At 34.9% G+C, this 14,393-nt stretch overlaps 1 protein-coding gene across 3 annotated transcripts in view; it reads right to left on the bottom strand.

The window, feature by feature from the left end:
- LOC115881479 (GATA-binding factor A-like) overlaps positions 1–14,393 on the bottom strand; it is a 78,800-nt gene that overhangs the window by 8,730 nt on the left and 55,677 nt on the right. For all 3 annotated transcript variants that reach the window (XM_030898968.1, XM_030898970.1, XM_030898969.1), the window contains 3 exons: positions 9,476–9,665; positions 7,648–7,839; positions 3,287–3,459 (listed from right to left, as the gene is read on the bottom strand). In XM_030898968.1, coding sequence (XP_030754828.1) covers positions 3,287–3,459; positions 7,648–7,839; positions 9,476–9,620 — 510 coding nt within the window. In that variant the 5' untranslated portion in view covers positions 9,621–9,665. The remainder of the gene's footprint in view (positions 1–3,286; positions 3,460–7,647; positions 7,840–9,475; positions 9,666–14,393) is intronic.

The following is a 14,393-nucleotide window of genomic DNA, read 5'->3' as shown; positions in this document are numbered from 1 at the left end:
ACTGTTAATTTTTGACAAGTTTAATGTCAGTTTTTAATAAATAACGTCTAGAGATTGACCTCGCTAAAGTTATCATCGATGGTCATTTCCCAGGCGATTTTTTCGATCCTACGGTACAGTGGTTAAGCTAAGCACACTTGCTCAAAACTGTATAATCACAAGATTAAACGAACTTACCTGAAGTGAAGTTCAATCTTGATTATATGAAGGTCTCGTCGAAGTAAATAAGTCCCCTCCCACCCTCAACCTCATTTTACAACAACATAATAAGTATCTTTAAATTGACTAAATAAGAAATGATGCAAGGGCATATAATGAGGTAAGGGAGCAGGGAAGCGACGGGCATGTTGAAAATTGTTTGTTTAGGCTTTAAAATGTGTGGTCGCAGCACGTAGAAAAGGGTACTACACTGTACTTATTTACGAGACCAGACCGTATATAATAAAGAAAATTGCTATATAAAAGGATATATGTTGGAACGATCACATTTATACAGGGTGTCCCAGAAATAAGTGCAAGTATTTTAACTGGTAGTATATTTCAGCCTCAGAAACACGCCTATGAGATATTTTTTGCGAAATAAAAAATTTTGAAAATTTGGTATTTTTTGAAAAAAAAATTGGAGATTTTTTTTTTGCTATATAAAAGGATATATGTTGGAACGATCACATTTATACAGGGTGTCCCAGAAATAAGTGCAAGTATTTTAACTGGTAGTATATTTCAGCCTCAGAAACACGCCTATGAGATATTTTTGGAGATATAATTGCAGATTTTTTTTTTTGCTATATAAAAGGATATATGTTGGAACGATCACATTTATACAGGGTGTCCCAGAAATAAGTGCAAGTATTTTAACTGGTAGTATATTTCAGCCAAAAAAATTGGAGATTTTTTAGTTTTAAGTTAAAAAACATAATTTCTTGATAATATGGCAACATACGTAGTAGCTTAAATTTACATGAAAGAAAATCCAGAAAAAATCCAGTGGTTCTCAAAATTTTAGCAAAAAATCATTTTTTTTTGAAAATTTTCAAAGTAAAATAACTCTGTTATTTTGGATTTACTTGAAAAACGGCAAAGAGAAAAAATGTTTCTTTTGACCAGTTCTACCACCCCTTACAATACTTGCACTTATTTCTGGGACACCCTGTATAGTGCAAGTTCAAGATTGCCCCCAGTTGCCCCCATTGTCTTGGTTTTGTAGTCTAACATTAATAGTTTTGGTCTTAGTTTTGCTGCAAAACTCTTACAAGTCTTGCATATCTAATGAACGCATTGACGAATCGCATCGCCGAACCGCATCAGCGCATAGTGAGTATAAGACCGTCACGTTAGATGTGTAAAAATGAACATTTCAATTTGAACACTACTTTAAGAAATAATAATTACCTAATAAATCATATGTATTTTTTAATCTAAACATGTTAACGAGAAAGGTGTGTATATCTTATCTTTACATAGTTCATCGCAACACGAAAATTATATCTATACACTGCTAACTGCTACCTATACCTACATGCCTTATCGTATTTTGCTATTAACAACATACCGCATAGATAAGAAAACTAGAGTACTCTGTATATATACGTCGCCTTTGTAAATTATTTGCATATTTGTAGATTATTAATTTATAACAATTAACATAATTTGCCTTGATTAATTACTAAAACAACCGTTGACACGCGACATGTTAGTAATCAACAATGGAATATTAATAACAATTTAAGATCAACAGAAATGATAAGTATAATCTCCTGTCAATTAAATAATTAAAAAGAAATAAAAATCCAAATTTTAAGCAAAAATCCGATTATTTCTTGTGTGCCAAACATTTGAAGGAACTTAAGAGTTTAAGCTCCAGGCTACGAATGTAGTCTTCCAGGGTCTTGAATTCTACTTTAAGTTGGTTTCCACTTGGGAGGCAGAACGGTTCTGGTCAAGTTAGTGATGTGTTCGCTCTTTTTCTAGATAGATCGTTAGCTTTTTCATTATCTTTTATTTTTTGGTGGGCTGGCAGCCGGCACAAAGTCCTCCTACTTTATTTTCTTTGGTTTGTTTCTTCAGGTGCTCTATAGACATTCTTTAACCAACTTCGTAGATCGCTCTTAAGGCTTCAGTCTTAAGAAAATTTAGCCAAGCAGCCAAAGCTTGACTATCGGATCAGATGACTATATCTTGTTTCCGCTAATTACTATCTAAGACAAGTTGTACGCATCTTTCGATAGCGTAGATTTCTGACTGGAGGATGCTGGGGTAGATTACCATTACTGCCATTACTCGATGACGAGTATTCGACACGCATCAAAAGATGGTCACGCAAGGCATTTTCTTTCATGAGCTTTTCTGTGACTGAAAAGCCCGATACGTGATGTTATTTGCCTACCGCACTCCGGACATTCAAAAATCCATTGCTTTACTTTTTGGTTGTCGCTGTTAACTGAGTTCACAATTCTTCTCCATTGAGTTCTATTGTGAACTGCTCCTTCCCAACGATTTTGCATGTTAATCCCCTTTAAGTTTTCGTGGAAAATGTCCTTGTACCTTTTGAATTGTCCACCCGGTCTCCTCTTACCGTCTACAAGCTCACCAGAAAGCAGAGATTTTGGTATGCGATTTTCTTGCATTCTGCATACTTGACCAGCCCATCTTAAGCGGGATTTTGTAACCATGACTTTAATACTCTCGCAGTTAGCTTTTTCAAGGACCGATACGTTTGAGACATGATGGAACCATGGACCACCGCTGGGGTAGATGCCTATTGGTTCGGAGTATTTAGTTCTCGACCCAAATACTCCTATCCCTCTTCCTGCTTTGGTTTGGAAAGCATCAGTATACAACGTTATGGTATATGGTCAACAGCTGAGCAAACGTTTCTCTCTTCCTCCAATTCTTTTTGTTGCCGAATACTACAGCGAGGTGTTGTACATTTTTGGTATGTCACCCAGTGGCAGTTGGAGGAATGGAATTTTCCTTTTGAATTTTTTTTTCGATCGTATGTTATTTCTAGCCGTACTTAATAAAAATATAAAATCTAAACATTGATCATATTAATCTTTTTTTTATTATAAACTCATTCTCAAAATCATGTTATAAAAAAAACTGTAATATCCTGAACGATCAAGCAAAAAAATATACCGTAAACGTTATGATGCAAACTACCGATTTATTCGTGCTGAAATATTTACAATATTTTGACACACCCACACCTCCAAAGTGATCGATCGCTTGACAATGGAACACAAACAAAACACGAAGGAAAAAAATAATACTGAGAAATACTTACCAGTCGCTTTGACGGTTTTATTAGAGGCCTGTTCATACCGTTCATTTTGTGGTATAACCCGCAGGCGTTACATAGGTAGTGCCCGGTACCGTCACGACGCCATAGAGGCGTTGAAATAGCACCACAGTTAACACACTCACGTCCTTCGCCGAATTGGAACTCCATAGTCGGATCTGTAAAATACAAAATATATATTTAGTAGGCATTAGTAGCTGATGTGATGAATTTTGAATCGCCTAACCTTATAAATATAGAAGAACTATTTTTTCCCGGGACTTGTGACTTGGGACTTATTGATATATTGGCGATATTTGAAGGTACATATGTGTGTCGTTGTAATTGATAGTCTATAAATAAAGATAATCGTTTGACAGAATTTAACCAAACCATGTGTTATTTTTCAACATTATCGTTATATTTTGGACAATTCAGACAAATTATACCCTGTGTGTTATTCTGAAGTGTAAGCTACATTATTGTAAAGTTTCATTAAAATCCATTTAGTAGTTTTTGCGCGAAAGAGTAAGAAACATCCATACATCGATACATACAAACTTTCGCGTTTATAATATTAGTAATTTTATAGCAAGAGTAATGGTATATTAAACAACCCCAGGGTTTCCAACTGGCAAAGGAGTAAGACAGGGAGACGCAATATCTCCAAAGCTGTTTGTAAATAGCTTTATTTTAAAGAAATCTTCTGTTAACTGGACTGGACCTAAAAAGGATTAAAAATAGATGGAGAATATCTTAACCATCTAAGATTAGCTGATGACATAGCCCTAATTGTCCATAGTCGAAGAACTACAAGCGCAAATTAACGAACTAAATACAGCCAGCAATAAAGTAGGTGTCAAAATAAATTTAGCAAAAACGAAAGTAATGTACAACGAACTAATAGACATAAACGACATTCTAATAATAACGCAACACTGGAAATAGTAGAAGAATATATTTATATTTAAGACAATTTAGTACCAGAAATCGACAGAATTGACAAAATTAAGTTAGCATGGTGTACATATGGAAGAAACTCAATCATATTGAAATCTAGAATGCCGGCGCTTTATCTAAAAGAAGAAAACATGCGACCAATGTGTACTAGCAGTCATGACCTATGCTTACGAAACCTGGACACTTAAAGCGGACATTATAAGGAAACTGCAGCTCGCACAACGCTCATGGAACGAAATATGCTGGGAATAACCAAGAAAGACCGTAAAAGAATAGAGTGGATACGACAAAAGACACAGGTAATCTACAGCATGAAAATTCTCAAATGATTTGGCAGGACACTTGGTAAGAAGGACGGACAACAGATGGACCACGAAAATTATAGCATGGTACCCACGAGGAATTAAGAGACCTAGAAGACGACCAAACCTAATATGGGACCATGCTATTAGGAAATTAGCAAGGGTATCTTGGGCCCGCATATCCAACAATAGACAACAATGGGCCCAACTACAAAGAGAGTATCTAAATATGTGAGGGAGGCTACACCATAATTGGTAATGTTTTTTTTTGTTGAGGAGGGAGAAAATCTTGCATAAGACACCCCGAAAGGGTAGTGCCGGATTCCTACCGGCTAAAAAAACCCTCCTCTGCCCTGCCACAGAAGCGCATTGGAATCCGCTTTCGCATTTCTTCAATCCAGCCGTTGTCCTTAATCTTCTTCTATCAGACTTTGCATCATCTGGGACTCCTTCTCTTTATTTTCCATAATATGTCTTATAATCATTGTAACTTTGTCCCAGGCATTTTCCCCGTCAACTAAACTATTTGCTACATTTCCTATGTTGAACATTTCTTTTGTATGATGCAAATATTGACCTCTAATTTGATCCCATCTAAGACATGCAAATAAAATATGTTCTGCGTCATCTTCGGCATGACAATATATACACTGAGGTGTGGTCTTTTTTTTCGAACAAACAGATATTTACCAAAGCACCCATGACCCGACAACGCTTGCGTTATGTAATAGTCTACTTCTCCGTAGCCTCTAGTAATCCACTTTTCAATGTTCGGGATAAGTTTATGTGTCCATCTGCCATGTTTTCCATTTTCCCATTTATTTTGCCACTCAGTAATCATTTTACTTCGGGCTTCTTGCCTTGGCAACCCACAGTAAGTTGCATATCTTTCTTTTATTATAAGCTCTATTGGAGGAATTCCAGCCACAACGCAAGCACCTTTACCAGATATTGTTCTGTATGCACAGAAAACTCTGATGCATATTGTTCTCTGCACTCTTATAAGTTTCTGCAGTTGTTTTTTATTCTGCGTTATAGTATGCCATGCCGGTGCTGCATATAGAATACGCCTTTTGGATGGTTTGGGACCCCTGATATTCGGCATGAGACTAGTCAATGCCGATATCGTCTTCTGCGCTTTAACAACAGTTTTGTCACTATGTACCCCGAACGTCAGTTTTGAGTCCAGCCATACACCAAGATACTTAATGGCACTACTCGGATTAACTATTGTTTGCTCTACATTAAAATATAGTCTAGCTATTTTTCTCTTGGTCGTTAGTAGAACTGCTTCCGTTTTATGAGGTGCAAGTTGAAGGTTTTGCCTCCTCATCCACTTTGTTACACGCATTAGTCCGGTGTCGGCCATATTCATCAAGGATTCCTCACTACTAGCTGTTACAACCATGGCGATGGTGTCTGCAAAACCAACGAGTGTAATTCCATCTGGCATGCGGGTCTCTAGCAAACTATCATATAGAATGTTCCACAAGGTTGGGCCAAGGACCGATCCTTGAGGAACACCACCATAAATTGACACAATCTTAGTGGTCTCACACAATTCAAGTTTTATTTTTCTTTCACTCAGATATGATGATATTAATTGTACAAGATGCTCATCGATATATCTAGTTCTCAACTCATTTAAGATTTTATTCCACGGTGCACTATTAAAAGCGTTTTTCACATCAAGTGTAATCATAGCACATAGTTTTCTGTTTGCATGTGCAAAACCTGCAGCGCACTTGACAATTTTTTATAACTTTTTTAATTGCATCTGTTGTCTGTAGACCTTTTCTAAATCCATATTGTCTGCGTGAAAGACCACCAGGTCTGTCCAATTCAATTTGTAATCTGTTAAGTATTAGGTGTTCGTACAGCTTACCTTCCACATCCAGTAAGCTGATACGTCTATAGGAAGAATTATCTAAAGGCAAATATATTATTTTTTGGAATAAGAACAAGATCTGCTAGCTTCCATTCTACTGGAAATATAGCAGCTACCCCAAGAGAGTTATACAATTTCAGTGCATAGTCAGGTTTGTTAAGCACCACGCGTTTTAATACTTCATGCGGTATATGCCCTGGGCCAGCAGCTTTTCCCAATTTTATTTTCATAGCAGCTATCTGGAGTTCATCGTGTGTAAAAGGTAAGAAACTAATGTCTTTATCGTTCTTTTTATCACAGTATTTTCTTATATCACAGTTTGTATCAGATTCGTTAGTATCGCAGTTTTTAGTATCACTAAAGTCTATATCACAGTATTTACTATCACAGTCATTTGCCACTTTGGTAATGGTTAAATAAGCTGAAAATGATGATGATGATAATGATGATATCTAGCAAGAGACATCCAAGAACATCAAGGGTAAAAATAATACAAAGCAATTTATGTTGGAATGAACGAATAAATAAGTAAATTAGAAAAATAAATCTAGAACCGTTTAAAAAATACCAAAATCTATATTTGCGGGCTTCAAAATATTGTTTTTATGATTCTGTATCAAAATTAAAGAGAAACAAATTTATTTTAGTACCATTTTAAAAACGAGTAGATCCATTTATGAAACACTGATTAAATTTATCTCGAACGTATAAGTACTTCTAATTACTTCCTGCCTCGGTCGATTTTTTAATCTATTCCTGAGGTTATCCAGAGAGGGAAGTGCATGAATACTCTCCTACTCTATCCGGCGGCATTATCTGTGCAACTAAAGTGCCCCCAAACAACCGGTGTCTGGTCTGGCGCGTTTTGGAGAGCCGCAGTACCGCTCTTTGATCTTTTCCCTTTCTCTGTCTCGCTCTGATTTATATTGAAATCTCTTATCAGGGAGCGTCCTAATGCACTCTTAAATTACGCCGGCCGGCCGTAGGTTCACGATAGATACTTTACTGGTACACTTTTAGACAGAAAGTACTATCCTTGGTAGGTACTATCATAAAAATCTCAAAGATACAATGTGTCAAAAATATAGTGTATTTAAGTATAAATACCTACCTTCGGTGGGTGATTCTATATAAAAATAGAATAAAAAGTCCCTATCAATATATACCCTAAAATGCTTCCCGATCCCGAAGAACATAAATAAAATATTATTATTTACCGTAAGGTGAGCTCCTTTGGAACCCTCCATCGTAGGCTCCCCACGACCTCATCATCATGTTCTGCGCATAGAATTGCCCCGCCGTTAGAGCGCCTGCGTGATGCGATGTTGCACCCAAGCCATGCGCAGCAGGAGTTGCCATTTCGGCATAACCTCCCCCAGTATGCCAAGCATTTTGATGGGCGGCTGTACCTAGAAAAAATAGTAAAAAAATATTTTATTATTTTTAAAAACATACCAAATAAACGATAAATTAATTTGTCAACTCTAGTGAAATTATTTATATTTTTATTTTAATACTAGAACACTCCTGCAAAATATATATCCTACGTACGCCAAAGCCGGGTATTTCAAATGGCAATACATTTCTTATAAGTTGCAAACATTAAATTTAAGGAAGTACAAAGCACTTTATATTGTAAAGTTATTCGGTTATATAACACTAAACAGGGTGTAACGTAATGTTAGCGATAAATTTAGCTACATACGTATGCGTATAGGTAGAGCTAAGCTAGTAAAGTACCTTATTTATTAAATTCCCTGTGCATAATATTCGTTTCACAGTTAAAGAAACGATATTTATTTTATTTCTGGTTATTCAGTCTAGCGCAGAGATCTGAATAGTCGGTATAATTAAAATGTAGGTATTTTATATTAAATTTATATAATAAAATAGAAAATTCATGTAATTGAGTCATGCATTTGATTTGATGTTAATTTTAATACCGGTATAATATCGGATTGGAATTAGTTCTAGACCATTTCGTTGAAAGTTTTCTTATATTAAGGATACTACTTGATTCAAGCAACAATTGACAATCAGATAGTTTAACTATATTATGTTTACTTATCCATATACATATATACAACTATTTTTCATGAAATTATTCTAATACCAACTTTCGAATTCAAAAAAAAGATGTTACACATTTTTACCTTAAGTCAATTTCATTTAAACGAGTTTTTCTTTTTTGATAACTATAATACTCTTTAACTCTAATATTCTTTATTACTATAATATATACAGGTTGGTCTAAATTGTCTGCAGTCAAAAATACGTAAAAAGGGTGGTACTCGGGTTGGTATAAATTTATATCCTACAATGTTTCGTTTGTGCGGGTTGTCATTTTATTTTCTATATTTGGGTGAAAACTGGTATCTGATCATATCTCACTATGACTTTTACTTGTAGTGCCACCTACATGTTTTTAACTGTTTTGAAGAACAATAACTTTTTGTCTATACTTTTATTACACCTACTGAGGGAAAGAATATACATATCCATCGTTTTTTTACGTAAAAGAGAGGTCTCTTGGAAAAAAAGGTTACGGGCTACCATTCTCTAGATATTTGCTATATAAAACATGTTGACAAATAGTGATTAGACTGAAATAATAAAATTAGAAATAGTCTTGTTCAAAAAAAAAAATTATCATAATTTTCACTAGATTTTTTTTTATTAATAGAAAAAGTAAAAGGTTCCCAAATTTATCATTACAGTCAAATAACTATCTAGTCTCAACATGTTGAATTTTTGTCAATGTTACCATGTATTAAATTATGTCCATACCAATTATCTTCAGAATGGTTGGTCGTAGCGATTTACCAATAGGCATTTTTTGAGATTCATATTAAGAAAGATTGTTTGAAATAAACTGAAATAAAACTTCTACACCCTGTATTTCCGAAACGAAGCATTTTAGGATATAAATTTATACAAACTTTATTACTTATTTTTATATGTAGAAATTGCGATTACAATTCTCACTATCCTGCGTATGCCTTTTATTTTGTTATTACTAACTTTTTGATCAAACTATATACATACCAAAGTGACCACTAGCTGGTGATGGATACTGAGGCATACTGGCCGACCTATTGGTAGGAACGTACACTGGAGATTGCTGAAGATGTTGATGGAATCCTGTATTAGTGTCGTTGTAGCCCGTCGTGTTCACAGCCGAATGAAACATGATGCGACTGGGATGAAAGAAGAAGATATTTTACTTCCGTGACATCTGAAACAATTTAGCAGATTTTTAGTATGATAAAGGTTAGTTCATATATAGAGCGAGATATTTATAAACAAAATATGTGGTGATCGCACTAAATTCATTTAATAATGAAAGTAGCGAACACTCCAGTATAACTGGACCAGAACGGTTCTGCTCTCCAAGTGAAAACCAGGGGTGGATGGGCCATATCGGAAAACGGGAAAATTCCCGGTGGGTCGGTGGATAAATGGGCCGGTGGGCCGGCCCCGATCAGAGCTCAAAAAAGATTGGATTAGCAAAAATTAAATGGTTAATCTTCAAACTAAAGTGACGTAAGATCCTTAGTGACTCCATAACTAACTAATCAATTTTCATATACTAATCAGTATAATCGTCAGTTGCTTTTAAACATAAACACCAATTTGTAAGATAACTATTGTAAAATATCTTTCTCTGGGACACTTATAATTTTAATAATCATGTGTTGTTTGTTCGGTTTGAAAATTTTTATTATACAAAGTGAGTCTATAAGGAACAAATATTTTCAGGGCTGGTAGATCTCAATAAAATAAACATAATATATATTTTCTTTATCGAGTTTCAAATAAGTTCAATCGAGTTATTAAAGTTTGTAAATTAAAAGAAATATTTTTTTAAATTTGAGCCACCTCAATTTCAGTATTTGGATCTCTTTTAGTGACGTAATATCAGAGATTAAGAAACTATATACCGTTGAAAAATTTGCGGGGAACATGAGTTCTAAAAAGTTTTCTAAAATATACAGAAAAATTTAAAAGAAAATGCTCGATTTGTAACACCTTTTTTTGCAAAAAAAAGACTGATAGACGTGTTCCTGGGGTCGAAATATACCACCCCTGAAAATATTTGCACTTATTTAACACTCACCCTGTATAGTTTTACCCAATATTCTTTTATTAATAACTAATAAATATGACTGACTGGCAGCAAAAAAAAAGAACGAATAGCGTTAGGTAAATTTAAATAGTCTCGATCTAAATGTATACTAAGAATACGGTAGCGTAGATTGACAACTGGGGGCCTCGGTGCAATATTTTTCGAGCTCCCCTTTGTAAAAAGGCAGACGAATTTGACGCGAACTCTGCGATTGACGGAGAAAACATATCTATACTTGGCTTGAGTTGGGAACGGAACTAAAAGCCAAGTTTAAATTGTTGTTTAAAATGTTGCTACAATGAATTTGCTAAAAATTACTGCGACAGCAGAGAAGAGTTAAATAAGGCGTAAATTAGATTAGATAATAAAATATTAATATGTCTCGAAAATCCAAATATTCGTTATTATGGACTGTAACATAACATTACATCAAAACACATTTATATCCACTGACTAGGTATTGCCTAGGTTCTTCTTGTTTGAGTCATACAAGATGCCAAATGTACCAAAGTATAGAGGAAAAGTTTCGTGATAAGAACTATATAATAACCTAAAAAATGCTCCAGTTTTAATGGCGACCGCGGTTCATTCAGTTAAAAACACGTGTACACGAGGAGGCTGCTGCTGTAGCAGAAAAGAGAGAATTTCTTTCTACAATGTGTAAGAAAGTATATAACCGAAAAGCTAAAAGTAATGTATTTTACAGAGGATTGGGTCAGCTGAACTGAATGAATCAGGAAGTCTTAAAGTTTCTCAAAATCGTGACTCAGAATCGTAGCCTATTCAAGATCAAATTACCGTTATCGATAATGGAAATAGAGCAGTAGAACCCTGTAAAACTGAGCCATTATGTAGTAAAAATTCAGATGTCCGACCCAATATTGTCATTTACGAAAATTTTAATCAAGACAATTTAATTTTTTTTAAAAACCGGAGGCAAAAGAGCTTTTTCGCACGAGCGAAAAAAACCTTAACTTAGGTTGTCCCAGAAATAAGTGCAAGTATTTTAAGGAATGGTGGAATCTCGATAAATGAAACATATTTTCTCTTCATAGTTTTTCAAATAAGTCCAAAATAACTCAGTTATTTTACTTTGAAAATTTCACACCTCTACTTTTCAACCAATAACATGCTTTAATGTTGACTAGTTACCATGGCAACTGAAAAAATTTCCGGAAATTTTTTCGAGGCGCCACGAAACTTTAGTGGAAATTTTTTGACAGTTGAAAAGGTAAACATAAGATCTTCAATCATAATGTGAATGAACTACAATGTCTATATATTGAAATATTACCCATTTGAGTTTTAGCATTTGATGTAACTAAGGTTGGTAATATTTTTTATTTAAGGAAATATGTTAGATATACCTACATATGAATTTCTTCGAAATTGCCATGTTCTAAAAAATATAGTTCTGCCGCCTTTATTTAACTAAAGCTGGTATTTTTCTATTTAACGAAATATGATGGATATATCTATATGATTTTTTTAGAATTTATTTCATGTTGAATTATCTTCAATGCCAAATCTTTAATGATATCGACTAATATAGCAAAATAATAACGAAACACATTTAGTAATTATAGGTTTTATTAATATTAAAAACACAATTATTAATACCTTGGCCAACTTAACAAATTGAAATTATTTTAAAATGTCATGTTGGATTAATATTTTTTTTTTCAAATTTAGGTGTGAAATTTTCTTACCGAATACCACGCAAGCTTAAATTATTCCTGGAAATTTTCTTTCGGGCACGAATATTTTAGGAAAATTATCCCTCGTCTTCGACTCGGGATAATTTTCAAAATATTCGTGCCCTCAAAAAAATTTCCGAAAATAATTTAAGCTCTTGTGATATTATAAGTGAAAATTTCCAAAAAAAAATTCTTTTTGCTCAAATTTGAGAACCACTGGATCTTTTCTGGATTTTCTTTCTTGTAAATTTAATCTGCTACCTATGTTGCCATATTATCAAGAAATTATGTTTTTAAACTAAAAACTAAAAAAAATCCAAAACGCTTTTCAAAAAATTCCGAATTTTCAAAAGTTTTTTTTGCGAAAAAAACCTCGTAAGCGTGTTTCTGGGGTTCAACTATATTACCAGTTAAAATACTTGCACTTATTTCTGAGACCATCTAGTATTAATAAATAAAATATGTTTCTTCGTTATGGTCATTTTGTTTTTGTGGATTTGGGCCGGTTGTCTGTTTTTCCCGGGCCGGTTTCCACTTCCCCATCCACCCCTGGTGAAAACCAACTTAAAGCGGAACATCAGAACCTGGAAAATGTCATCCGTACTCTGGAATGGGAATCCTGTAATTAAGGCACTTAAAGAAATTTCTGAGGAAATTTCTAGGACTGAGAAAAATCAAAGATTTTCAATTCATTTAAGTAAGAACAATCTTCGGATTGTCACGGGGTTTTTAACAGGACACTGTCTCTTCAAAGAACACCTCAGTAGATTGCAGCAGAGAAACAACGGCGAATGTAGATTCTGTGGGGAAAATGGGGAAACACCAGAACACCTCATCACTGTATGAGTGCGCCGAGAGGGCAACCTTTCGTGCCATAAACTTTGATACGACCGATATCTGAGATGGAAAACTAACCTCTCTAAAAGTCTTAGATACTGGCTCTTGTCGAAGCCCTGAGACTGTGATGAGTTATAACTCGCATAAAATCTACATCTACATATTATTTCCCGAAATTCATTATGGTAAATTATAAAAATACACCTTTATCTATTTTTTACGCAGTTCATCACTAAGATCTCTTCTACCGACGCGACGGTGCATTTTATTTACATTTCTTCTTTTTCGTATTGAAAATTCCAGTAGCAGCGGCTAACATATCGAACATCCACTCCGGCCTTATCTCGCTGGCATCGGTTTCGCGTATCGACATTGATTAAAGATGTTTCCTCTCTATCTCTCTTGTATCTCGCGTTCTCGTGGGCCTTCTCGGGGCCAAGAACCACGCCCATGACGGCCCATGGAAGGCGCGTATGGGGCCCTAGAGAGGGAAGACCGCCGTCCATTACGGAGGCAATTAAGCGAGGATGGTATCGTGCAGAGTTGCCGTATAAAAAATAAGAAGAAGAACCGAAGAAGGAAGAAGAACAAGAAATAAGTAGTGAAATTTCGTAGATTGATCTAAATCATCGTAGTTTGTATACTGGTGGAGAAATGATTTGAGATAAATTATCTTCTTGAGATGACAATGTCTTTAATTTTGAAATTCTAGACGACTTTTTAGCTTGTATGTTTTATAAATCGTTAGCAAGTAAAACCAAGTCAAAGACCCCTCCTTCACGCCGCGCCGCTAAAGAGGGGTTTCCACATGTTCTTGCTGTCAATACTAGTCTGCTTCTAAAGGATGTCTGGGTTACGTGAATATAAGTTGCAATGCACTACAAATTTAAGAAAATATTTTGTTCCAAAGTTTATCAATTTCTACAACAAATGGTGGATCGTACAAAACTAAATTATGTAAAAAGTCTACCATACTTTTAATAAAATTTCTTTCGTAATATCGTCTTGTTATGAATAATAATAATTTTCAAAGTTCTATTGAGTGGGGCAATTTGTATATTGGGCAGACGCGGTATAATTAAATCCCTATTTTTGGAATGTGACATCATATTTTCTTCTTCTTCTTCTTCTTCTTTTAGAAGGCGTATCGTCTGTTTAGTTCCGGTTTCCTCCTCGTCTAAGCAACTCTTGCGAGGTTGACTGCCAACTGTCTTGCCAACGTTTAGGTGGTCGTCCAGTAGGTCTTCTGCCATGGGGTACGTTGTTGCGAATTATTATGGCCATTCTGTCGGGGCCCATTCTA

This window comes from Sitophilus oryzae, unplaced genomic scaffold (assembly GCF_002938485.1).
Source record: "Sitophilus oryzae breed Bouriz unplaced genomic scaffold, Soryzae_2.0 scaffold_172_pilon_pilon, whole genome shotgun sequence".
Lineage (NCBI taxonomy): Eukaryota > Metazoa > Arthropoda > Insecta > Coleoptera > Curculionidae > Sitophilus > Sitophilus oryzae.
This window is presented reverse-complemented; position numbering and strand designations above follow the sequence as displayed.